Below are 19,148 nucleotides of genomic sequence, written 5' to 3'. Positions count from 1 at the left end.
TTTCCAGACCAAATTGCCATTGTTCTTTTCGAACAATACGCAGTGGGGCTGTGAACGTTGCTATGACGACCCGCTACACTGAAGGGTTACTACTTGGAGTGGAAAACCCAAGTACCTGGTACCAAAAGTCAAGTTGAGCCGGAGGCCGGAGCCATGAAGTGTAAAAGCGACATACTGTAGGAAAGGCTTCAAGAAGTGGTCTGCTGCAGTTCTATAACAAACGTTCTCCAGCCACACACCCACACACCCACACACACACACACACACACACAGACACACACACGCGCGCGCACACACACACATATTGTGACAGATGGACCTAAACCTTCCCACCACATTTTATCATCCACTTACTCGATGATGTTGTGTTGTTGTGGCCATCCATAATACAAACAGATTACCAGCGAAGAGTTGTTCAGTGCCGTGGCCCAGTCTGGCTGGGTGACATAATGCTTCACACCATGCGAGGAAACACATGCCATCTGTTTATGTAAAGTTATGTCAAACCGTAAAGTGATAAACGGGTGGAACTCAAAATGAGCAAAGTGGCATTTTGAGTAAACCTGAATCACGCGAATGGCGAAGTCTTCCTTGTTGCGACGCGCGAGTGGCAACGCCCCAAAAGTGATGGCCGTCGCTCCATTCTCGTCCGATTTTCAGTACGGAAGACGTGTATAATTGAGATGCCAAAGTGCATTAACATGGCCGTCAAGCAGACGTGTCAGGATGCATTTTCCCGCTGCAAGCATTATGTCCCTCACATGACACTGACACACACACACACACACACACACACACACACACACACACACACACACACACACACACACGCGCACACATCTTATAGCACTGTTTCCCAAACAGTGGGTCAGGACCCATCTTTGGGTCGGGGACCAATTTTTATGGGTTGCAAATATTTTTCTCCCCATTTAAAAGAAAAAAATATTTTTTTCAAAGATTTTAAACAAAAATATCACAACTTTTCATCAACTTCAAAACATTTTTCAAAAGTATTTGATAAATAAAATTAAAAAATCTAATAATTTTCATAAATAAAAAAAGTTGTGAAAATAGCTGATCTACAAGCTCATAACGCGGCTTGTAGATCTGCTATTTTCACTAGTTTGGGTCCCGGGCAAACGTCTCATTTCTCTTTTGGGTCTTGAGCTAAAAAGTTTGGGAACCACTGTCTTATTACAGCACTGCACTGATGAATCAGACCGGCCATCAGAAAGTTCCTCTGCATTAATGCTGACCTGCTTCCACCCCCCCCCGTCCCTCCCCCCTCCCCCGTCCTCATGTGCTTGTGTCCCGTCAAAAGCAGACGAAAGCCAGACCAACATGAGCAGCGTCAGCGACACCAGCAGCCTGGTGCAGTCTCACACGCACTCGCTGAGGAAGCGCGTGGACGCCGTGGACGTGCCCTACCAGACGGGTCAGCTGCACCCGGCCATACGCGTGGCCGACCTGCTCCAACACATCACCCAGATGAAGTGCTCCGAGGGCTACGGGTTCAAGGAGGAGTACGAGGTAACATAAGACCCCCCCCCCACACACACACACACACACACACACACATACAACCCCCCCCCCCCCGGCTGAGCTCGCCTCCTCTTTCTCACGCCCGCCCGCCCACCAACCACCCGTTGCCGTATGGCCTGCCGTCCCCCGCTGTCCCCCACTCTGACTGTACAGTATACAGGTTGGGAAACATACAAATAAAGCCTGGCAGTGGCTACTGATCTGCAAACATGCTCTCTACATCAGAAATGTTTCAGTCCAAAACTAGACTTCATCTGTGTGTGTCTCTCTCTCTCTCTCTTTCTGTCTCCCTGTGTTTCTGTCTTTGTCTCTTTCTGTCTCTTTGTGTTTCTGTCTCTGTCTCTTTCTGTCTCTCTGTGTTTCTGTCTTTGTCTCTTTCTGTCTCTTTCTGTCTCTCTGTGTTTCTGTCTCTGTCTCTTTATGTCTCTCTGTGTTTCTGTCTCTGTCTCTTTCTGTCTCTTTGTGTTTCTGTCTCTGTCTATTTCTGTCTCTCTGTGTTTCTGTCTCTGTCTCTTTATGTCTCTCTGTGTTTCTGTCTCTGTCTCTTTCTGTCTCTTTGTGTTTCTGTCTCTGTCTCTTTCTGTCTCTTTGTGTTTCTGTCTCTGTCTATTTCTGTCTCTCTGTGTTTCTGTCTTTGTCTCTTTCTGTCTCTTTGTGTTTCTGTCTCTGTCTCTTGCTGTCTCTTTGTGTTTCTGTCTTTTTCTGTCTCTCTGTGTTTCTGTCTCTGTCTCTTGCTGTCTCTTTGTGTTTCTGTCTTTTTCTGTCTCTCTGTGTCTCTGTCTCTGTCTCTTTCTGTCTCTTTGTGTTTCTGTCTCTGTCTCTTGCTGTCTCTCTGTGTTTCTGTCTTTTTCTGTCTCTCTCCCTCTCTTCAATCTTTATCCATGTCTTGCTGTCCCTTGCTTGCTATATATGTCTTTGTTTTCCTCTCTCTCTCTATCTATCTATCTGTCTGGCTGGCTGTCCCTGGTTTTCTGCATGCATCTTTCTTTGTCTTCCTCTATCTCTCTGGATGCCCCCCCCCTGTCTCTCTCACACTGCTTGGTTCAGCACCGCAGAACTGTTCTGTTCTTTCCCAGATGCACTTTTATGATGAATTGTTAATGCACCCTGTCTCACTGTGTTTACGCCGTGATTCGTTTTGTTCATCTGTTCCTTGTTGTTGTTCATAGCAATTGTGCATTTGCAGTCATACCGTTTTGTGTGTGTGCGTACGTGTGCGCACACGCTTGCGTGCGTGCGTGTGTGTGTGTGTGTGTGTGTGTGTGTGTGTGTGTGTGTGTGTGTGTGTGTGTGTGTGTGTGTGTGTGTGTGTGTGTGTGTGTGTGTGTGTGTGTGTGTGTGTGTGTGTGTGCGTGCGTGCGTGGTGTGGTCCTCCCTCAGAGATGTATTAAGTATACAGTAGAGCCATATGCTGACGTTTAAATGCATCAGCTTAAAAAGTAAGAGCAGGAAAAGACAACAACAACAGCAAAAAAAAAAGAAACAGCTAAGTGTGAGAAGCGTCTGGCAGTGTGTTACTCCTGTCCCCTCCTATTTCATCAGAGTCAGGTGTGATTAGGTCCATGCCGGTGCCTTCCTGCTGCTCTTAAGGAGACTGTTGTCACACAGCGAAGCCCCTAATCTGACACCATGGCTCTCGCTGCTGACACCCAAACAAAAGAGAGTTTGACTCGGCAGAGCATCACTCTCATTTTCTCTCATTAGGGCAAGCGGCTGGCAGGGCTTGGCTGCACTCCAACCATCCCTCAGTACCCAGCCGGCCAGCCTGCCAATGAGCCAGCCAGCCAGCCAGCCAGCCAGCCTGCCAATGAGCCAGCCAGCCAGCCAGCCAGCCAGCCAGCCAGCCAGGCAGCCAGCCAGGCAGCCAGCCAGGCAGTCTGGCTGCCAGGCGTCCTGTTAGCCAGCGCTAGTGGTCATGGTGTTAGCCCTGTACTACCACACTCACCCCTGCAGCGCCTTACAATCATCTCACCCAGATGTCACATTAAACACACTGGCACATTAAACACTACTGTGCTTTGTAAGTCCTTTTTTTCCTCTCTTCTCTCTCTCTCTCTCATCCATTTCTCTCTCATTACCCCATCACCGTTTACTTTTTATTGGTGCTTCCTCCCTCTCCGCCCAGCTCCCTTACTGTACCTCTCTTTACATCTCTTTCCCACTTTCCCCTTCGCCCTCAACTCCCTCCGTACCCATTTGAGTGTGTGTGTGTGTGTGTGTGTGTGTGTGTGTGTGTGTGTGTGTGTGTGTGTGTGTGTGTGTGTGTGTGTGTGTGTGTGTGTGTGTGTGTGTGTGTGTGTGTGTGTGTGTGTGTGTGTGTGTGTGTGTGCATGTGTGCGTGTGTGTGTGTGTGTGCACGCGTGTGTGTGTGTGTGCCACGTTTATCAGTAATTAACTCTCTATTTCCACTTCATGACTGATGAGAGGGACGTTAAATAACGTAGCCTAACGCAGCCTCTCATGGCTGCCTACAGCAGCTGAACGCGTAGGGGTACCTGGGTGCTTCGGTCTGCCCTCAGGGCCTCATTTATTATGGAGAATGGTGTTTTGGGCCCGCGTGGCAGCCGCTGCACACATGCAGAGCGGTCGGTCAAAAACGCAGCGGCGACAGAACGTGAGCAATTGGCCCCACTGTCTGTCTGTCTCTCTATTTCTCTGTCTCTCTCTATCTCTGTCTGTCTCTCTCTCTCTGTCTCTGTGTCTCTTACTCATGCTGTCACCTAGCAGTCCACAGACCCTCACACTCCACCTGTGAGATTAGTGGAGCTCATTCTCTCTTGACTAGAGCGATTCATTTGTATGTTGTGTTCCGATGATGTCTTCTCTCTCTCGTTTTACAAACTACTAAACGAAAAAGTTTGGGAAATTTGTGTTTGTTCAATCATTTCTCCTTTGTTATTATTACTTGTACCATTCTGTCTTATATAACCTCAAAGCCTGTCCATTTCTCTTCTCTCACAAAGATCTCCCGTTTGCAATCATCCATTTTGCGGGATGAGCGGCACAACTGATTGCGTGGGTGGTTCCCAAGTGGAATGTGTCAAAATTGCCATTATCTGTTCTCAACAGAACAACCAACTCTCTACCAGTAACAAGGAATAAACAGGACATATTGGCAAGTTTATGCTTTATTCATTCAACAAACAACAGTCAGAAGCCTCAATCGCGGGGGGAAGAATATGCAGCACATTGCTGTTGATGTGGCATTCCATTCCTCGAATGAAGTAGGGCATACATTTACGGGGGGAAAAAAATTACATTTGAAACATGGAGATGTTTCAAGCATGACCTACCTGTCAATCAGCTGCCAATCAAATCAATACCCCCCCGCCCCACCCACACACACACACACACACACACACACACACACACACACACACACACACACACACACAATCAGCTGTGCTGTTCATCCCAAAAATGCATGATCAGTACATCATTGTAAAGGGAACTGGAAAGGCTTTCCAATTATATAAGATACAACGCTATAGGCTACTACAGTACAGTAACAACAGAGATGTGATCCACCAAACGCACATTTTCCAACTATTTTTTAGAGGAATTTTTTACATATTTATATAAATATCAATCTGTCTTAAGGTTAATGCCCTTTTTAACCATACCCCCCCCCTCCCCTCCCCGTTTTGACTTGATGAGATTGGACCGTAAATGCACCTCGAAGCCTGTTGACTTATTCTGTACTTATATCTCTCCCTGACCCCATGCTTCTTGTTAATCTGTACATTAACTTTGGATCAGATAAACGAGGTAAGACAATCATTTTTGGTTCATTTTGTGAGTTTTATTTATTTTTTATTTGCTAGTCATGTAGATGATGGTCACCGTAAATTAAAAAAAAAGAAATCCAGACAGATTGATGGCATTGCTTGCTGGCATTCATTTTTAAACAAATGAAGGCCCTTGCGAGATTAAAACATCTCACTTCAGTTGATCTATTCTGAAAAGGGCATTCACCAACAGAAGCATGTGTAATGTTAGCAAAACCATTTGACGGTGCACAGATGCTCGTGGCTGAACCGTCGACACTTTGTCAACACTGTTTTGTTTTCTTTACTGCCGTCATGGCGCGGTCCTGAGACACCCATGCTGTACCCTTGAGAATGTGACTGTGACTATGTTTCCCATATTGGCCGTCGTGTCGTGTCTCAAACACCTAAACACTGCCATGGCTTTATAAAGCTTTTGGAAAGCATACTCGCATACTAATATCCCCCTGGGGGATTTCAAAATAAAAGCCCAGATTAGTCAGTCCCTCAAGCAACAAGACTCGACTAGAAAACAAGGAATCTTATCTAAAATGAGATCCAGACCCAGTTAAATGAACACTCACATTTTTATGATGATACTGGCTAGTAGTGACCACATTTGGTCTCTGTTTGAACTCCTGCTAAATGCCTCATAAAAGCTTTCTAAAGCTGTGACTGATGTGAGTAAGTATCTGCATGCGTCTAAATCCTCTGCACGTTGCCGCACACACAGTGATGCTGAATTTATACCCGGTGGTACGACGGCGCCGTGCACCGGAAAACGGCCGATCTACAAAGCTCACAAACGCCTCTATAGTTGTGAGCTCGTAGACTGGCTATTTCTGGACACGCAGCACCGGTACGCAACCGTGTATAAATGGGGAGAGAGCAAAGTCAAGACAAGCTTCCAGGTGACAGTGTTGTCTCTGTCAAAGACTTTGTGTCGTTGTGTTTGACGTTTGCCAAATGTACCTGTTTATTATGAGAAATGAAATGTGATGTACATTCATGTGAGAACAGAATTCAGAATGACCACACACCTATTACAGCTCATCGGAAAACACAAATGATTTCTAGTCAGTTTGAATGAGTCTCCTCTGCTCTCATGGTGAACTATTCAGTAATGTGTGCGTGCGTGCGTGTGCGTGTGTGTGTGTGTGTGTGTGTGTGTGCGCGCGTGTGTGTGTGTGTGTGTGTGTGTGTGTGTGTGTGTGTGTGTGTGTGTGTGTGTGCGCGTGTGCGACTGTGTGCTCTATTGTTGCTCGACATGCAGTAGCTTTCACAAAGTGAGTGCATGGGAAAGAAAATATGACGTTTCTCAGTTCAGTGATTACTCACAAACAAAGAGGCATAATGGCACAATGGGGGACGCACAGGTGTGGGTGGATCACGGCGGATAGCCTGCGATTACAGAGCCATGCCGCGGCTGCCTGGCTCAGATACTGAAATGAAAGATGGGGGTTAAGTGATCAACAGAAGCTTAACTCGAATCCCACCACTTGAGCATAATTGAAGATTTCTATTATGTCTGCTCCCAAAATACTAAATCCAGGAAAGGAGCCTGTGTTCCGTGCAGAGCAACCAAAATACTCTACATTTACTACTATCTTATATGTGCTTACGGTATAATATCAATTTTAATCTCGTGCTATACTGTAAATCATCTCGTAATAATTGGTGTGATTTCTCATCTCGGAGCAAAACTCCTCGGAAGCAGCAGTTTTTCAATCTTCTTCCGTGTAATCGCCCCACCCCCTTGTCTCTCTGAGCGCTAACTACTTTATCTTCATCATATTTCGCCCCATTCTGCGTCAGGGATCCTAACGGCGCTGAGGAATGAGACTGTAGCATCTCAGACAGGCAGGGTCATTCCCTTTAAGAAAGAACCATTATGAAGTTGCCAGGTAACGCCTTTTTGTCTAGCTGATGATTTGTCTTCAGGCTCTTGATGTTGGGCCTGCATCCCTCAGAGTGACAGCTGGAATGACATTGACCAGCGCCTTTCCTCAAGACAAACTGCACCGGGGGGGGAGGGACAAGCCCATGTAATCCATCTAGGAGACACGTTTCCATCTTGACTAAATGGATGGGGGACATATTTTTAGCATATTAAAGCTGTTTCTTTGGTGAAACCGCTAATCCTCAGCAGGACTTATACACAGTAGTATAATGTCCTTGCGCGGGCGTCTGAAGGGAGCCTCCATTTTCGAGACAAACGGCCTGCTGCCTCCCCGCACAACGCCGAGACAAATGAAAGCAGCCGGCACACAGTCGCATTGATACTTGATCAAGACTTTTTTTTTTTTGTATCCAGGGCGCTTGGGTGGCACAGGGGTAAAGTACCTGTCCGCCGGCGCCGAGTTATAGGGGTTCGAATCCATCACAGTGCATCCGGCTAGGCTGAGCATCTATATATAAGAACACAATCCGTGTTCGGGGCAGGGAAGCTGGGCGGGGAGGGCGATCTTTGTCGCTGCGATAGCGACTCCTACTGGCTGGGGGCTTATCGCCTGTCAGCGGGGGTGGTGTTGAACGGGAGGAGTAGGACGGAGGATCTATGTCGTCCCGGTGGGGGCTCCTCACTGGCAGGTGAGCCAGTAGGGCACAATAGCAGTGGCAACACAGCAATGCGTGGGGAGGGTTAATTGGCAAAAGGACTAAATTGGGAGCAAAAAGGGGTAACAATATTTGACTGCTGTAAATAAAATAATAAAACCACACGTAAAGGTCCATTCCTGACTGTGTATATATAATACTGCGCACTACCTAATGTAGTCAACGTTATACCGCCCCCAAATCTATATTTAAAGAGTAGGTCACGGTCCTATATTTGTATGATTTTTAATGTGCCTTAACTTATTCCACCCCTCCCCCCCAGCAACCCCCCCCAATTAAAACCCACAGCATATCATCCCCCCCTCCCCCACCCCCCCCACCCGCCATGCTGAACATCAGTACAGAGTGGTGGCAGAGATGTATTTTCATAATTTGCCTTAATTGTGCCTGGTGTGTCATCTGAATGGAAATCTCTCCAGCGAGAGCGTGATAAATATTTCATGAGGGTAATCTGAGAGGAGTAGCTATGATGTGCAGACAACGTGCTGCTTTTTATTCTATTTTTTTTATCCTCATGCCCACGTGCGAAAAGTGAGTTTGAGTTAGTCGTTCAAGAGACAGACAGACAGACAGGCAGACAGACAGACAGACAGACAGACAGGCAGGCAGGCAGGCAGGCAGGCAGGCAGGCAGGCATACAGGCAGGCAGACAGACAGACAGACAGACAGACAGACAGACAGACAGACAGACAGACAGACAGTACAATCTTCATCGTCTCTGTCGGGTGGAAACCTCATTATGTTCCAAAAACTGTTACTTTTCAGGATTCAAATTCAAAAGTAGTAGATCTACAAGCTCGATACGCGTTTCGAGCTTGTGGATCTGCTACTTTTGATGCTTTTGTGTGACGCTGTAGTATGATCAAGTAGGGCGTTAATTTACAATAAAACTAAAAGTCAAAATATAGGAGATAGGAGGTTTCTGCCCGACAGCAACGATATGAATGCAGAGAGTTACATGTGTATACTCTCAGAGTTACAGCTACATGAGGACTCTCAGGATTGTACTGAGGATTCAGATTGAGGATTCAGACAGACTCTGTAGCAGCTTGGTCGCGCAGAGCGGCGCCGGGCTTTGAGTGTGACTCACAGACCCATTGTGTGGCCCCTAATGACCCCCGTTTGATGCCGTTTGATAAGATAGCTTTGAGGGACCCGTCATCTTCTCCACCACAACCATGTGGATTACATCTCTTTCTACGCCTCTCTGCCTCTCTTTATCTCCCCTTCTTTTCTCTTATTTTGTATAGGTTTTTGTTTTGTTTGGGGTTTTTTAACCACTTTAAACCTGGCGTCCCTATTTCGGGCATGTCAATATCAAAACTTTTCCACAATTTTCCCCCAAAAATATAAAATTGCCGATCTACAAGCTCACAAAGGCATCACATCCAGCACATGTGAGCTTATTGATCACCAGTTAATTTTGTTGCACGACAGATAAAAAAAATAGGGATTAAGTGGTTGAAGTGGTTATCATTACAACATCACGAAATATAACACCACAACTAATGTCTCTCTGTTCTTTTTTCTCTCTCTCTCTCTCTCGCTCTCTCTCTCTCTCTCTCTCTCTCTCTCCAGAGCTTCTTCGAGGGACAGTCGGCTCCGTGGGACTCGGCCAAGAAGGATGAGAACCGCATGAAGAACCGATACGGCAACATCATCGCATGTGCGTACACAGACGGCAAAGCACCTCGTCTCACTCGCCCCTCATGAATCTCTCTCTCCATGTCACTCCCGTTCAATCCGCTGATTTATTGGCCGGGCGCTTGACGCTCTCCATCGCTATAAGCTTCTCAAACACAGTTTTATCATCAAGCCGACGAGAGAATGACTTTGACCTTTTTCCTCGCATTTTTTTTTTTATCTTCCCAGCCGTGTCTCCCCCGGCCGGTCAATGAGAAATGGGCCCCGCCGTATACGTACACGCCATGTCGTAGCGTCACAGCCTTGTTTATCAAAGTGCTGGATTTGATTTCGGTATTAATTCGTATTATCTGAGCCGAGCGACGACCAAAACGTGTGCCGCCCATGCTGATTAGAGATGTGAACTTCATTTCAACCCGTCTCTGCCTCTCTCTCTCAGCTTTCATGGGGGGGGGGGTGCTTGTAATGCCAATTTCCCTCCCTTTCATGCTTTTACTTTCTCAGTAAAATCTTCTCAGAGTGCTCATTTAACCCAGTGATTCTCAAAGTGGGGTCCAGGGATCCTCTGGGTTCCTAGGGGGGGGGGGGGTTACAATTACAATTTAGTAGGCATTTAAGCAAAGTAATCACATCAAATGCAAAGAGACAGTGTAGAGCCTCGGTAAACAAGTAAACCAAGGACCCAGCATCAGTCTAAACAACATACTCTCAAAACAATAATCTGTACATTGAACCAATAGGATACCGGGTGTCCTAGCATCTGTCTAAATAATCTAAATTGTAACATTGCAGTCAAAATGGACCACCTTGGGGTCCTTGAAATTAAAAGGTTTGCCATTCACTAATTTAACCCTTATGGGTTTCAGAGGTTAAATTAACACTGCATTTTTTCCAGTGTTGGAGTTCTTTAGAAGTGCAGCGACTTTCATGGCCTCGTTATTGACAATGGGATTGGTCGGGCTTGTCGAGTTAAGTGTGACAAAACAAATGCATGGTTGGGCTATCTGAAAATAGGACTTGTTTTTTCTCTGGGTGACAAATGGAATGCAGGGGAAGATAAATGGCTGTCAAGTGACAGCAGCCCTACATGGTTTGCCATATAATGTTAGGCTGCGTTCCATATCCAGTCAAACAACCGCCGCTCAACATGAGCCACGTTCCATTTTTAAATATGGGGCCCGGATGCCCCTCTATTTGCCCCTCTCTGTTTATCCCTCTCTCCCTGACTCTGTCTGTCTGTCTGTCTGTCTGTCTGTCTGTCTGTCTGTCTCTTTCTCTCACTCACTCCCCCCCCCCCACACACACAAACTGTCCCTCTGTTGCTCTGTCTCTCCCTAACTCTCTCTTTTTGTAATCTCTCTCTCTCTCTCTCTCTCTCTCTCTCTCTCTCTCTCTCTCTCTCTCTCTCTCTCTCTCTCTCTCTCTCTCTCTCCTCTCTCTCTCTCTCTCTCTCTCTCTCCCTGTGCCCTCGTTAATATGATTAATTCAATGCTGGTTTCTTCTTCTCTTGCTCTCTTCCAGATGATCACTCCCGTGTCAGGCTACAGGCCTGGAGGGGGAGCAGAGCTCCGATTACATTAATGCAAATTACGTTGATGTAAGTACACACACCAGCCAGCCAGCACAATGCAACGCCACCACCGCTAAAGGTCACCCAGTTCCCTCCCTCTCAGGGGGGACTGGGGCCACCCGTATCACCGTCGCAGGGGGCCTGAGGGGCCTGAGCGCCCCCACGCTCCATGCCTCTCTCATGAAACACAGTCACACAGGCACACGCACACGCGCGCACACACACACACACACACACACACACACACACACACACACACACACACACACACACACACACACACACACACACACACACACACACACACACACACACACACACACACACACACACACACACACACAGGCAAAGTCAGGCACACAGCAGCAGATGAATCATACACAAACACAGAAGCGCGCACAGACACAAATAAAATAGAACCATACACTTACGTATGCTAGGTCGGCTAGGAGTCACTTGCGCAGCGCGCAAGCACACACACACACACACACACACACACACACACACACACACACACACACACACACACACACACACACACACACTGGCGCATGCAAATCAGGTACATAAACATAAGCTAAAAAAGACACACGCATGCATGCACAAAAACGCACACACATGCATACACACACTGAGGCATACACAACATGAATCATACACGCTGACACACATACAGTATGCTTGGCCTTATTTTAAGCCATATCGCTGTTATGCTCTCTCTCTCTCTCTCTCTCTCTCTCTCTCTCTCTCTCTCTCACACACACACACACATACACACACACACACACACACACACACACACACACACACACACACACACACACACACACACGGGGGACGTGTGCTGCATGGCTGTGTTGATTGGACGCGTGGAGCGTGGATCGGGCGCTGACACACAGCGCTGGGGGATCCAGCACACGGGGGAAAACGCAGGTTATAGTTTTGGCCGACGCGCCAAACGAACGAAAGAAAGCACGAACACACAGCATGAGAACAAGGGGGAAAAACAGGGGGGAGTTTCACATGAGACTAATAAGAGCAAATAAGTGCCTGGATGATGAGCTATTACTGTGGCTTATTGAAAGGATGTGATGTAATGGAGCTGTCAGCATGCATGCAGGTAGTGCCGTAGCCGTGCTTAACCGTATCCCAAATCACGCAGTTAAATCCTGTGTTCATGTAAATCTGAGAGTGTACAAATACAGCATTTTGTTCTCTTCTCATAGATAAACTAGAAAAAGTGCTCCTCGGAGCACAGGTCCTCCGCCAGGTCAGGTAGGTTATTGTGGCCTCCTGGTGGCGCTATAACAGGCCAATGTGAAAAGGGTGGCATTTCTTCCTCAGGCCTAGTGGGAATGTGCAATGCGAAATTTCACGGGAAGCGGTTATGATTTGGGGCATTTTGTTGCAAAAAATCTTAGCCAATCAGGATGGAATATGAAGAATCGGACAGATCCGTTTATCACATGACTATAGAGATACTGTGTACCGATTTGAAGGAGTAATATATATATTTTTTTTTACAAAAGTCGGCCAAAAGTCCAGGTGGCGCTATAAAAGGCAGATGTAAAAGAATGCAGGGCATAGGTTTTTCCTTGGCCTCTAGGGAGTGTGTGTGCAAGGATTCACGCAGATCGGTGCAGTTATAGGTATAAACATGAATCTGTAGGAGTAATATTATTATTTTTTTGTGCAAAAATGGCCTCCTGGTGGCGCTATAACAGGCCGAACTGAAAAACTCGGGGCAGAGGTTCTGCTCTGGCACCCAAGGAGTGTACGTGCACAGTTTTAGCTGCAATCAGGCCAACGGTGCCGTAGATTAGCTGCTTGCAGACAGACGGGGACACGGACGGACGGACAGGGTGCAAAACATAGTCTCTGCCACACCTTCGGCCTGTCGGAGACAATGAACACAGAGAGAGTGCGTATACGTGCAACTCAACCTATTCTAGTCGTTTTGTAGAATAAATGTAAAGTAGCTCAAAAAAGAGTTGAACACTGATGTAGAGTTTGTACCTAAATCACTATCTAGTATTTATTCAGTCAAAGTTGAACGTGTGTGCCGGTTTTCAGCGTTGCTAGAATCCCATCCACACCTGCTAGGCCTCTAGGCAGTGGTTCTCAACCAGTTTGATGTGCATTAGGCCACTGATCCCCATCTGATAAAAGCTTTTTCCCTGGAATCCAATCTGAGAACGTTTTTGATTGGGTCTGATTATGTTCTGTCATTGATCCAGAATTCCTTTACTACAAAATAGACATACTGTAGCCTACTTGTAATGTAATCTAGTTGTATTTACTTGTATCTGTAATTATGGTGAAGAAGAACTATATTAATCATTTAGGTGAGGACCCCCCCCCCCCTGGAACTCAAGTACTCCTGAGGGTCCCTGGACCACACAATGAGACTCACTGCTCCAAGCTGCTCAGCACAACTACAGTCTTCTAATCCGACCTTTATTTAACAAGGCGGATCATTTCAATAAGAAATTGTTATTTACAAGGACGGCATGGCAGTGATTCAAACTGTGAATAGATAATACATATCTTAACTGTAGTGTGGTGCTTACAGCGAGGGTCTTCAACGTTTTTCAGGCCAAGGACCCCTTAGCTGAGAGAGAGGGACCCCCACTATATATATTGTATAAAATTGTATGGGTGCAACAGTCAATGGAACTAATTGATTTCATCGATATCAACTTTGTTTTGGGGGGTGCATACATTTAGCTTTTTTCCCTTTCAAAATGTTCCAAAAATAGAAAAAATAGGCAATCTACAAGCTCACAAAGACCGTCGCAATGCAACACCTTGTGAGCCTGTACATTGCCTATTTTCACTATTTTGGTGCTGTTTTTGTGCATAACATGTTAAGACATTTAAAAATGGCCTGTCAAAAATCGCTCATGCCTTTTCTGACAAGTACATCTACTTTCTTTTCCACCTTCACATGTGTCTCCACTTCTAATAATCAGAAAGTGTTTGCAATATTTCAGCTCGCGGTTTACCTCCGGGATGTGTGCAACGTAAAAATGATCACAATCTGAAAAGCCAATCATGTGCGAGAAAAAAGCTTTGGCGTGCCACATCCGTGAAACGGGCGACAAACAAGCGCTGGCGTGCGGTCTATGAAAACGAGCCCAAAACAAGCGCCCAAATAAGCCTAAAAACGCTTATACTATAAGAACTGACCTCAAGCAGCAGTATCCTCAAATCACCCTCTGACCGTTGTGTGACCGTCTCATGGATCTCATCACGTATAGATCAACACCTTGGGGGCGACCCCTAACATATAGATCAACACCTTGGGGCGACCCCAACGTATAGATCAACTCCTTGGGGCGACCCCAACAAATCCACCTCCACCATACGGTTACTGTAATCAACAACCACAAGCTTATATCTTAAGACTGTGTTTGTTTAAATAGCGGGATATTTACAGTTCCCCCTGCAGCGCCCCACCCCCAGTAGTCCCTGTTTTTGTGCATAATATGTTAAGACATTTAAAAAAGATAAATATACTGTAGGTTTCTATCACACAACAATGTGTGGTGTCCCTCTTGTAGTAACTCTGAGGACCCCCCTAGAGGTCCCGGACCCCCTGTTGAAGATAGATAGTCCATAGATAGATAGTTAGACAACTACTACCTGCTTAATCAACACACTGCACACACACACACACACACACAGTGCACAAATACATTAAAGTCCAGGGCGTGAGACGTGCTTCCTGCTTAAAGCCAGACCTGCACCACTTAGCTAAAACACGATACAGGATCTGGCCTGATCTGCCCCGGTTTGGCCTGTTAATAACAGTGTTAGTAGCAGGATGAGGCCATGCATGGCGGCACGTTGGCCTCTTTAAAGCCAACTCTTCACCCCTCCGTGTGTAATGGCCTGGCCAAATGTACCTGACTCCCCCTAAGTGATTTTTACTCAGGAGAACTCTCTCTCTCCAAGAGAACAACACTCCTCCACACACAAACACACACACGCGCGCACACACATGCACGCACGCACGCACACACACACACACACACACACACACACACACACACACACACCAGCATCATCATCATCATCATCATCTGTCGTTCTCCCGCCCCCTCTAATGTGGTAATTTGTAATGTCTTGTCACGCCTTCCTCTAAACGTAAAATTCATAATGCAAGGTGTGCCACTGCAAATGCAGGGGATTTAAATTATTTACCTCTTTGCTACTATTCACTTTATGGCCCATTACGGCTGGGAGGAGAGGCAGTGGAAGCATCGCCGAGGAGGCTCTCAACAAAGGAGAGAGAGAGAGAGAGGCAGGCGAGGTGGGGGGGCGTGGGAAGGAGTGGGGGGGGGGCACCATTATAAGATAAGAATATACGCATATTAAAAGACAGCTCTTGATTGAAAAGGATTTCCAGCGCGCCCGTCAGCCTCATTGGAAAAGTACTTAGCCAGGAACGCAGGCAGATGGGAAATGATGTTTTTGCTCCTTCGGAAAAGCCTTTTAAGCCATCTAAAAGCTTCTCCCTGCCTAATAAACTCTTATGTATAAAAACGTTCCCCCCACAATGTTTGTTATTGTGCGCCATTATTCTACCGATTATTTTCAGTCATGTACGAACGAGCCGAGACGGCAGGGTATCTCTCTCTCTCCCTCTCTCTTTCTCTCTCTCTCTCTCTCGCTCTCTCTCATGGGCTGTTAGAAGGCAATTCCTATGAGCTGTTGGAAAGCGAGGCAGTGTGGTGTAAATGGCCTGGTGTCAGCAAAGATGTTTGTTTTGTATGTGACTGTGTGTGTGTGTGTGACTGTGTGTGTGTGTGTGTGCGTGTGCGTGTGCGTGTGCGTGTGCGCGCGAGTGCGTGCGTGCGGAGGGCATTGAGGGTTGTTAGAGTTGTTTACTTCATACTGTCAGTGTAGTGGAGGTAAACAGTACTAGTAGGTTTGCATACACTATAACGGAGACTCTTTTTTTGCACTGGGATGCACAATTTTGTACTGATCATGAAGATGCAATATGTGACAAATATGACAAAAGTTGCTCTTTGTGGAAGACTCTGCAAAGTGGGTACTGTATAGTGTGTCTGTATAGGCGTATAGTATACTATACTGTATGTGACATATTGTAGGTCAGTGGTTCTCATACAATGTGCCGAGGCACACAGGTGTGCCTTGAGACGAGTCCAGGTGTGTCCAGGTGTGACAACCTCACATTACATTTTCATATTTTTGAGCCTATAAGTTTTGCCTTTAATCTAACCTTGTAGAGCACTTTGGTTGACCCTTGGTCATTGTAAATGTGCTCTATAAATAAAGTTGTAGTTGAGTTGGAGATAATGACAGGGATGCCCAGGTTTAAATTGGTAAAGGCACTTTTGTGATAACTACACAAAAAGCTGTACACGTAATCATATTATGCCACCACGGCCCCTCAATATTCCTGTAAACAGCAATAAACGTCTGAATAATAATAATGTTAATAATAGTCCCAATGTACTGACACTGTACACGTGTTGGTGCTTGGGTTGTGTGCAGTATACTATAGATGCCAGCTGCAGTAGTTGTGTACTGTACTGTACTGTACTGTACTGTACTGCAGGCCCACCGACAGGATTCTTGGGTGGGGGGGCAAGATTTTCTCTTCTCTTGGTCACTTGTCATCTATCCTGCTACACAATCAGAGAGGGGGCCCTTTTCAAAACCCAAAACTTTAGGTACAACTCACGGCCACAGCAGTGGGCCAATTCTCTCCCAACTTGCTACAAAAATCGCTCATGCCAAGTACATCTACTTTCTTTTCCACCTTCACATGCGTCTCCACTTCTAATAATCAGAAAGTGTTTGCAATATTTCCGCTCGCGGTTTACCTCCGGGATGTGTGCAACGTAAAAATTATCACAATCTGAAAAGCCAATCATGTGCGAGAAAAAAGCTTTGGCGTGCCACATCCGTGAAACGGGCGACAAACAAGCGCTGGCGTGCGGTCTATGAAAACGAGCCCAAAACAAGCGCCCAAATAAGCCCAAAAACGCTTATACTATAAGAACTGACCTCAAGCAGCAGTATCCTCAAATCACCCTCTGACCGTTGCGTGACCGTCTCATGGATCTCATCATGTATAGATCAACACCTTGGGGCGACCCCTAACGTAGAGATCAACACTTTGGGGGCCCAAAACAAGTGCCCAAATAAGCCCAAAAACACTTATACAATAAGAACTGACCTCAAGCAGCAGTATCCTCAAATCACCCACTGACCGTTGCGTGACCGTCTCATGGATCTCATCACGTATAGATCAACACTTTGGGGGCGACCCCAACATATAGATCAACACCTTGGGGGCGACCCCAACGTATAGATCAACACCTTGGGGGCGACCCCAACAAATCCACCTCCACCATACGGTTACTGTAATCAACAACCACAAGCTTATATCTTAATTCCTGTGTTTGTTTAAATAGCGGGATATTTACAGTTCCCCCTGCAGCGCCCCACCCCCAGTAGTCCCAGTACAGATGGCCCCCTTTAATAAGCTGCTTTCTAACCTAAATATTATGGACTACAGTCAACAGTAGCCGACTTAAATCCTTCAGCAGCTTTGGTCCTCAGCAGACAGTATTGATTGATTGATGTGATTTATGTACTTTACTTAGTAAGACATGAGAACAACAGTACATGGAAGTACAAATTCACAATACAAGGTTTACTAAACTGGAAGGCTCATAAAGCACTAAGCTTGTTTAAAATGAGATCCCCACTCACACAAATCATGATGACATATAAGAGACAGACAGATATACACACTACTATACAGAACGTCATACAATCAGCTTACAGGTTACTGGTATGAAAAATAAAAATAAATAAATATACATATTAAATATAGTTAAATAAATATAGTATACATTTAACTATAAGTCACCTACATCAATATTCAGTGATGGAAAGTAACTAAGTACACGCACTTAAGTACTGTACTTAAGTACAATTTTGAGGTATTTGTACTTTACTTGAGTATTTCCAATTTCCAGTAATTCTACTCCACTACGTCTCAGAGGCAAATATTGTACTCCACTACAATTATTTGAAAACTTTAGTTACTAGTCTAAACAAGTCGATACGTTTATCTTGCGGCGTTGCCATATTTTATGAGAGAAATAAGCAACCAGGTATAGGAAAACAAGCCCAAAAGAAGCAACTATTAGGCCACATGAGCACTTTAAACCTACTGTATGCATCGATGCGATGCGACGCGTTGTGAGAGATCTGCTATTTTCAAAAACTCTTGCAAAAAAATGTGGAATATTTGGAATATTTGGAATATTTGGAATATTTTGGAATATTTGGTTCTCAAATAATTTCATGAAAATGTTTTGTGCCAGCCAGGGAGCATTTGTTGTGTTGTTAGAATGTTTCAAAAAATACTCAAAATATTCCACATTTTATTGCAAGAGTTTTGGAAAATAGCTAGCAGATCTACAAGCTCACAACGTGTCGCATTGCGACGCATCGTGGACAACTGTACCCTCGACCCCCCCTGTCGGCGGCCCAGCTGTACTGTACTGTACTCTATTGTACTGTACTGTACTGTATGTACCCCAAATGTACCACAGTGAGCTACCCAAACATGCACCCCAAATGATTATCGTACACACTGTACATGCCCCAGGGCCAGAACATGTTGTGTTGCAGAGTCTGCTGCACCCCGCTGTTATTAGATAGAATTAATATAACTTATTGAAACAATCCAGAACACAACAGAATACACAAGTGCACAACATGTGTGCACAATGCGTTCTTTAGCTACCCTCCCCCTTTTGGTGGCGCTCACATCAATGCACATGCAGCAACGCCTGTAAAATTAATAAGCCACATTTCGAGTTTAAACTCCATTTATCTCCAATTGTTTATCGTCAAGAGTCTTAAGACGCGCTCACGTTTATATCAGGTGCTAAACAGCTGACAGTCACGGTCAAGCACATAAAGACACAGACAGACAGACACACACACACACACAC

At 45.7% G+C, this 19,148-nt stretch overlaps 1 protein-coding gene across 1 annotated transcript in view; it reads left to right on the top strand.

The window, feature by feature from the left end:
- LOC308094424 (receptor-type tyrosine-protein phosphatase mu) overlaps positions 1-19,148 on the top strand; it is a 240,057-nt gene that overhangs the window by 172,498 nt on the left and 48,411 nt on the right. Inside the window, 4 exon segments of the mRNA XM_080441069.1 lie at positions 1,325-1,530; positions 9,504-9,591; positions 11,091-11,114; positions 11,117-11,166. Of these exon segments, the coding sequence (XP_080297195.1) occupies positions 1,325-1,530; positions 9,504-9,591; positions 11,091-11,114; positions 11,117-11,166 (368 nt within the window).

Source organism: Gymnoscopelus braueri, assembly GCF_963280865.1.
Source record: "Gymnoscopelus braueri genome assembly, chromosome: 10".
Taxonomy (NCBI): Eukaryota; Metazoa; Chordata; class Actinopteri; order Myctophiformes; family Myctophidae; genus Gymnoscopelus; species Gymnoscopelus braueri.
Note: the sequence above shows the minus strand (reverse complement) of the source record. Positions and strands in the feature narration are given on the sequence as shown.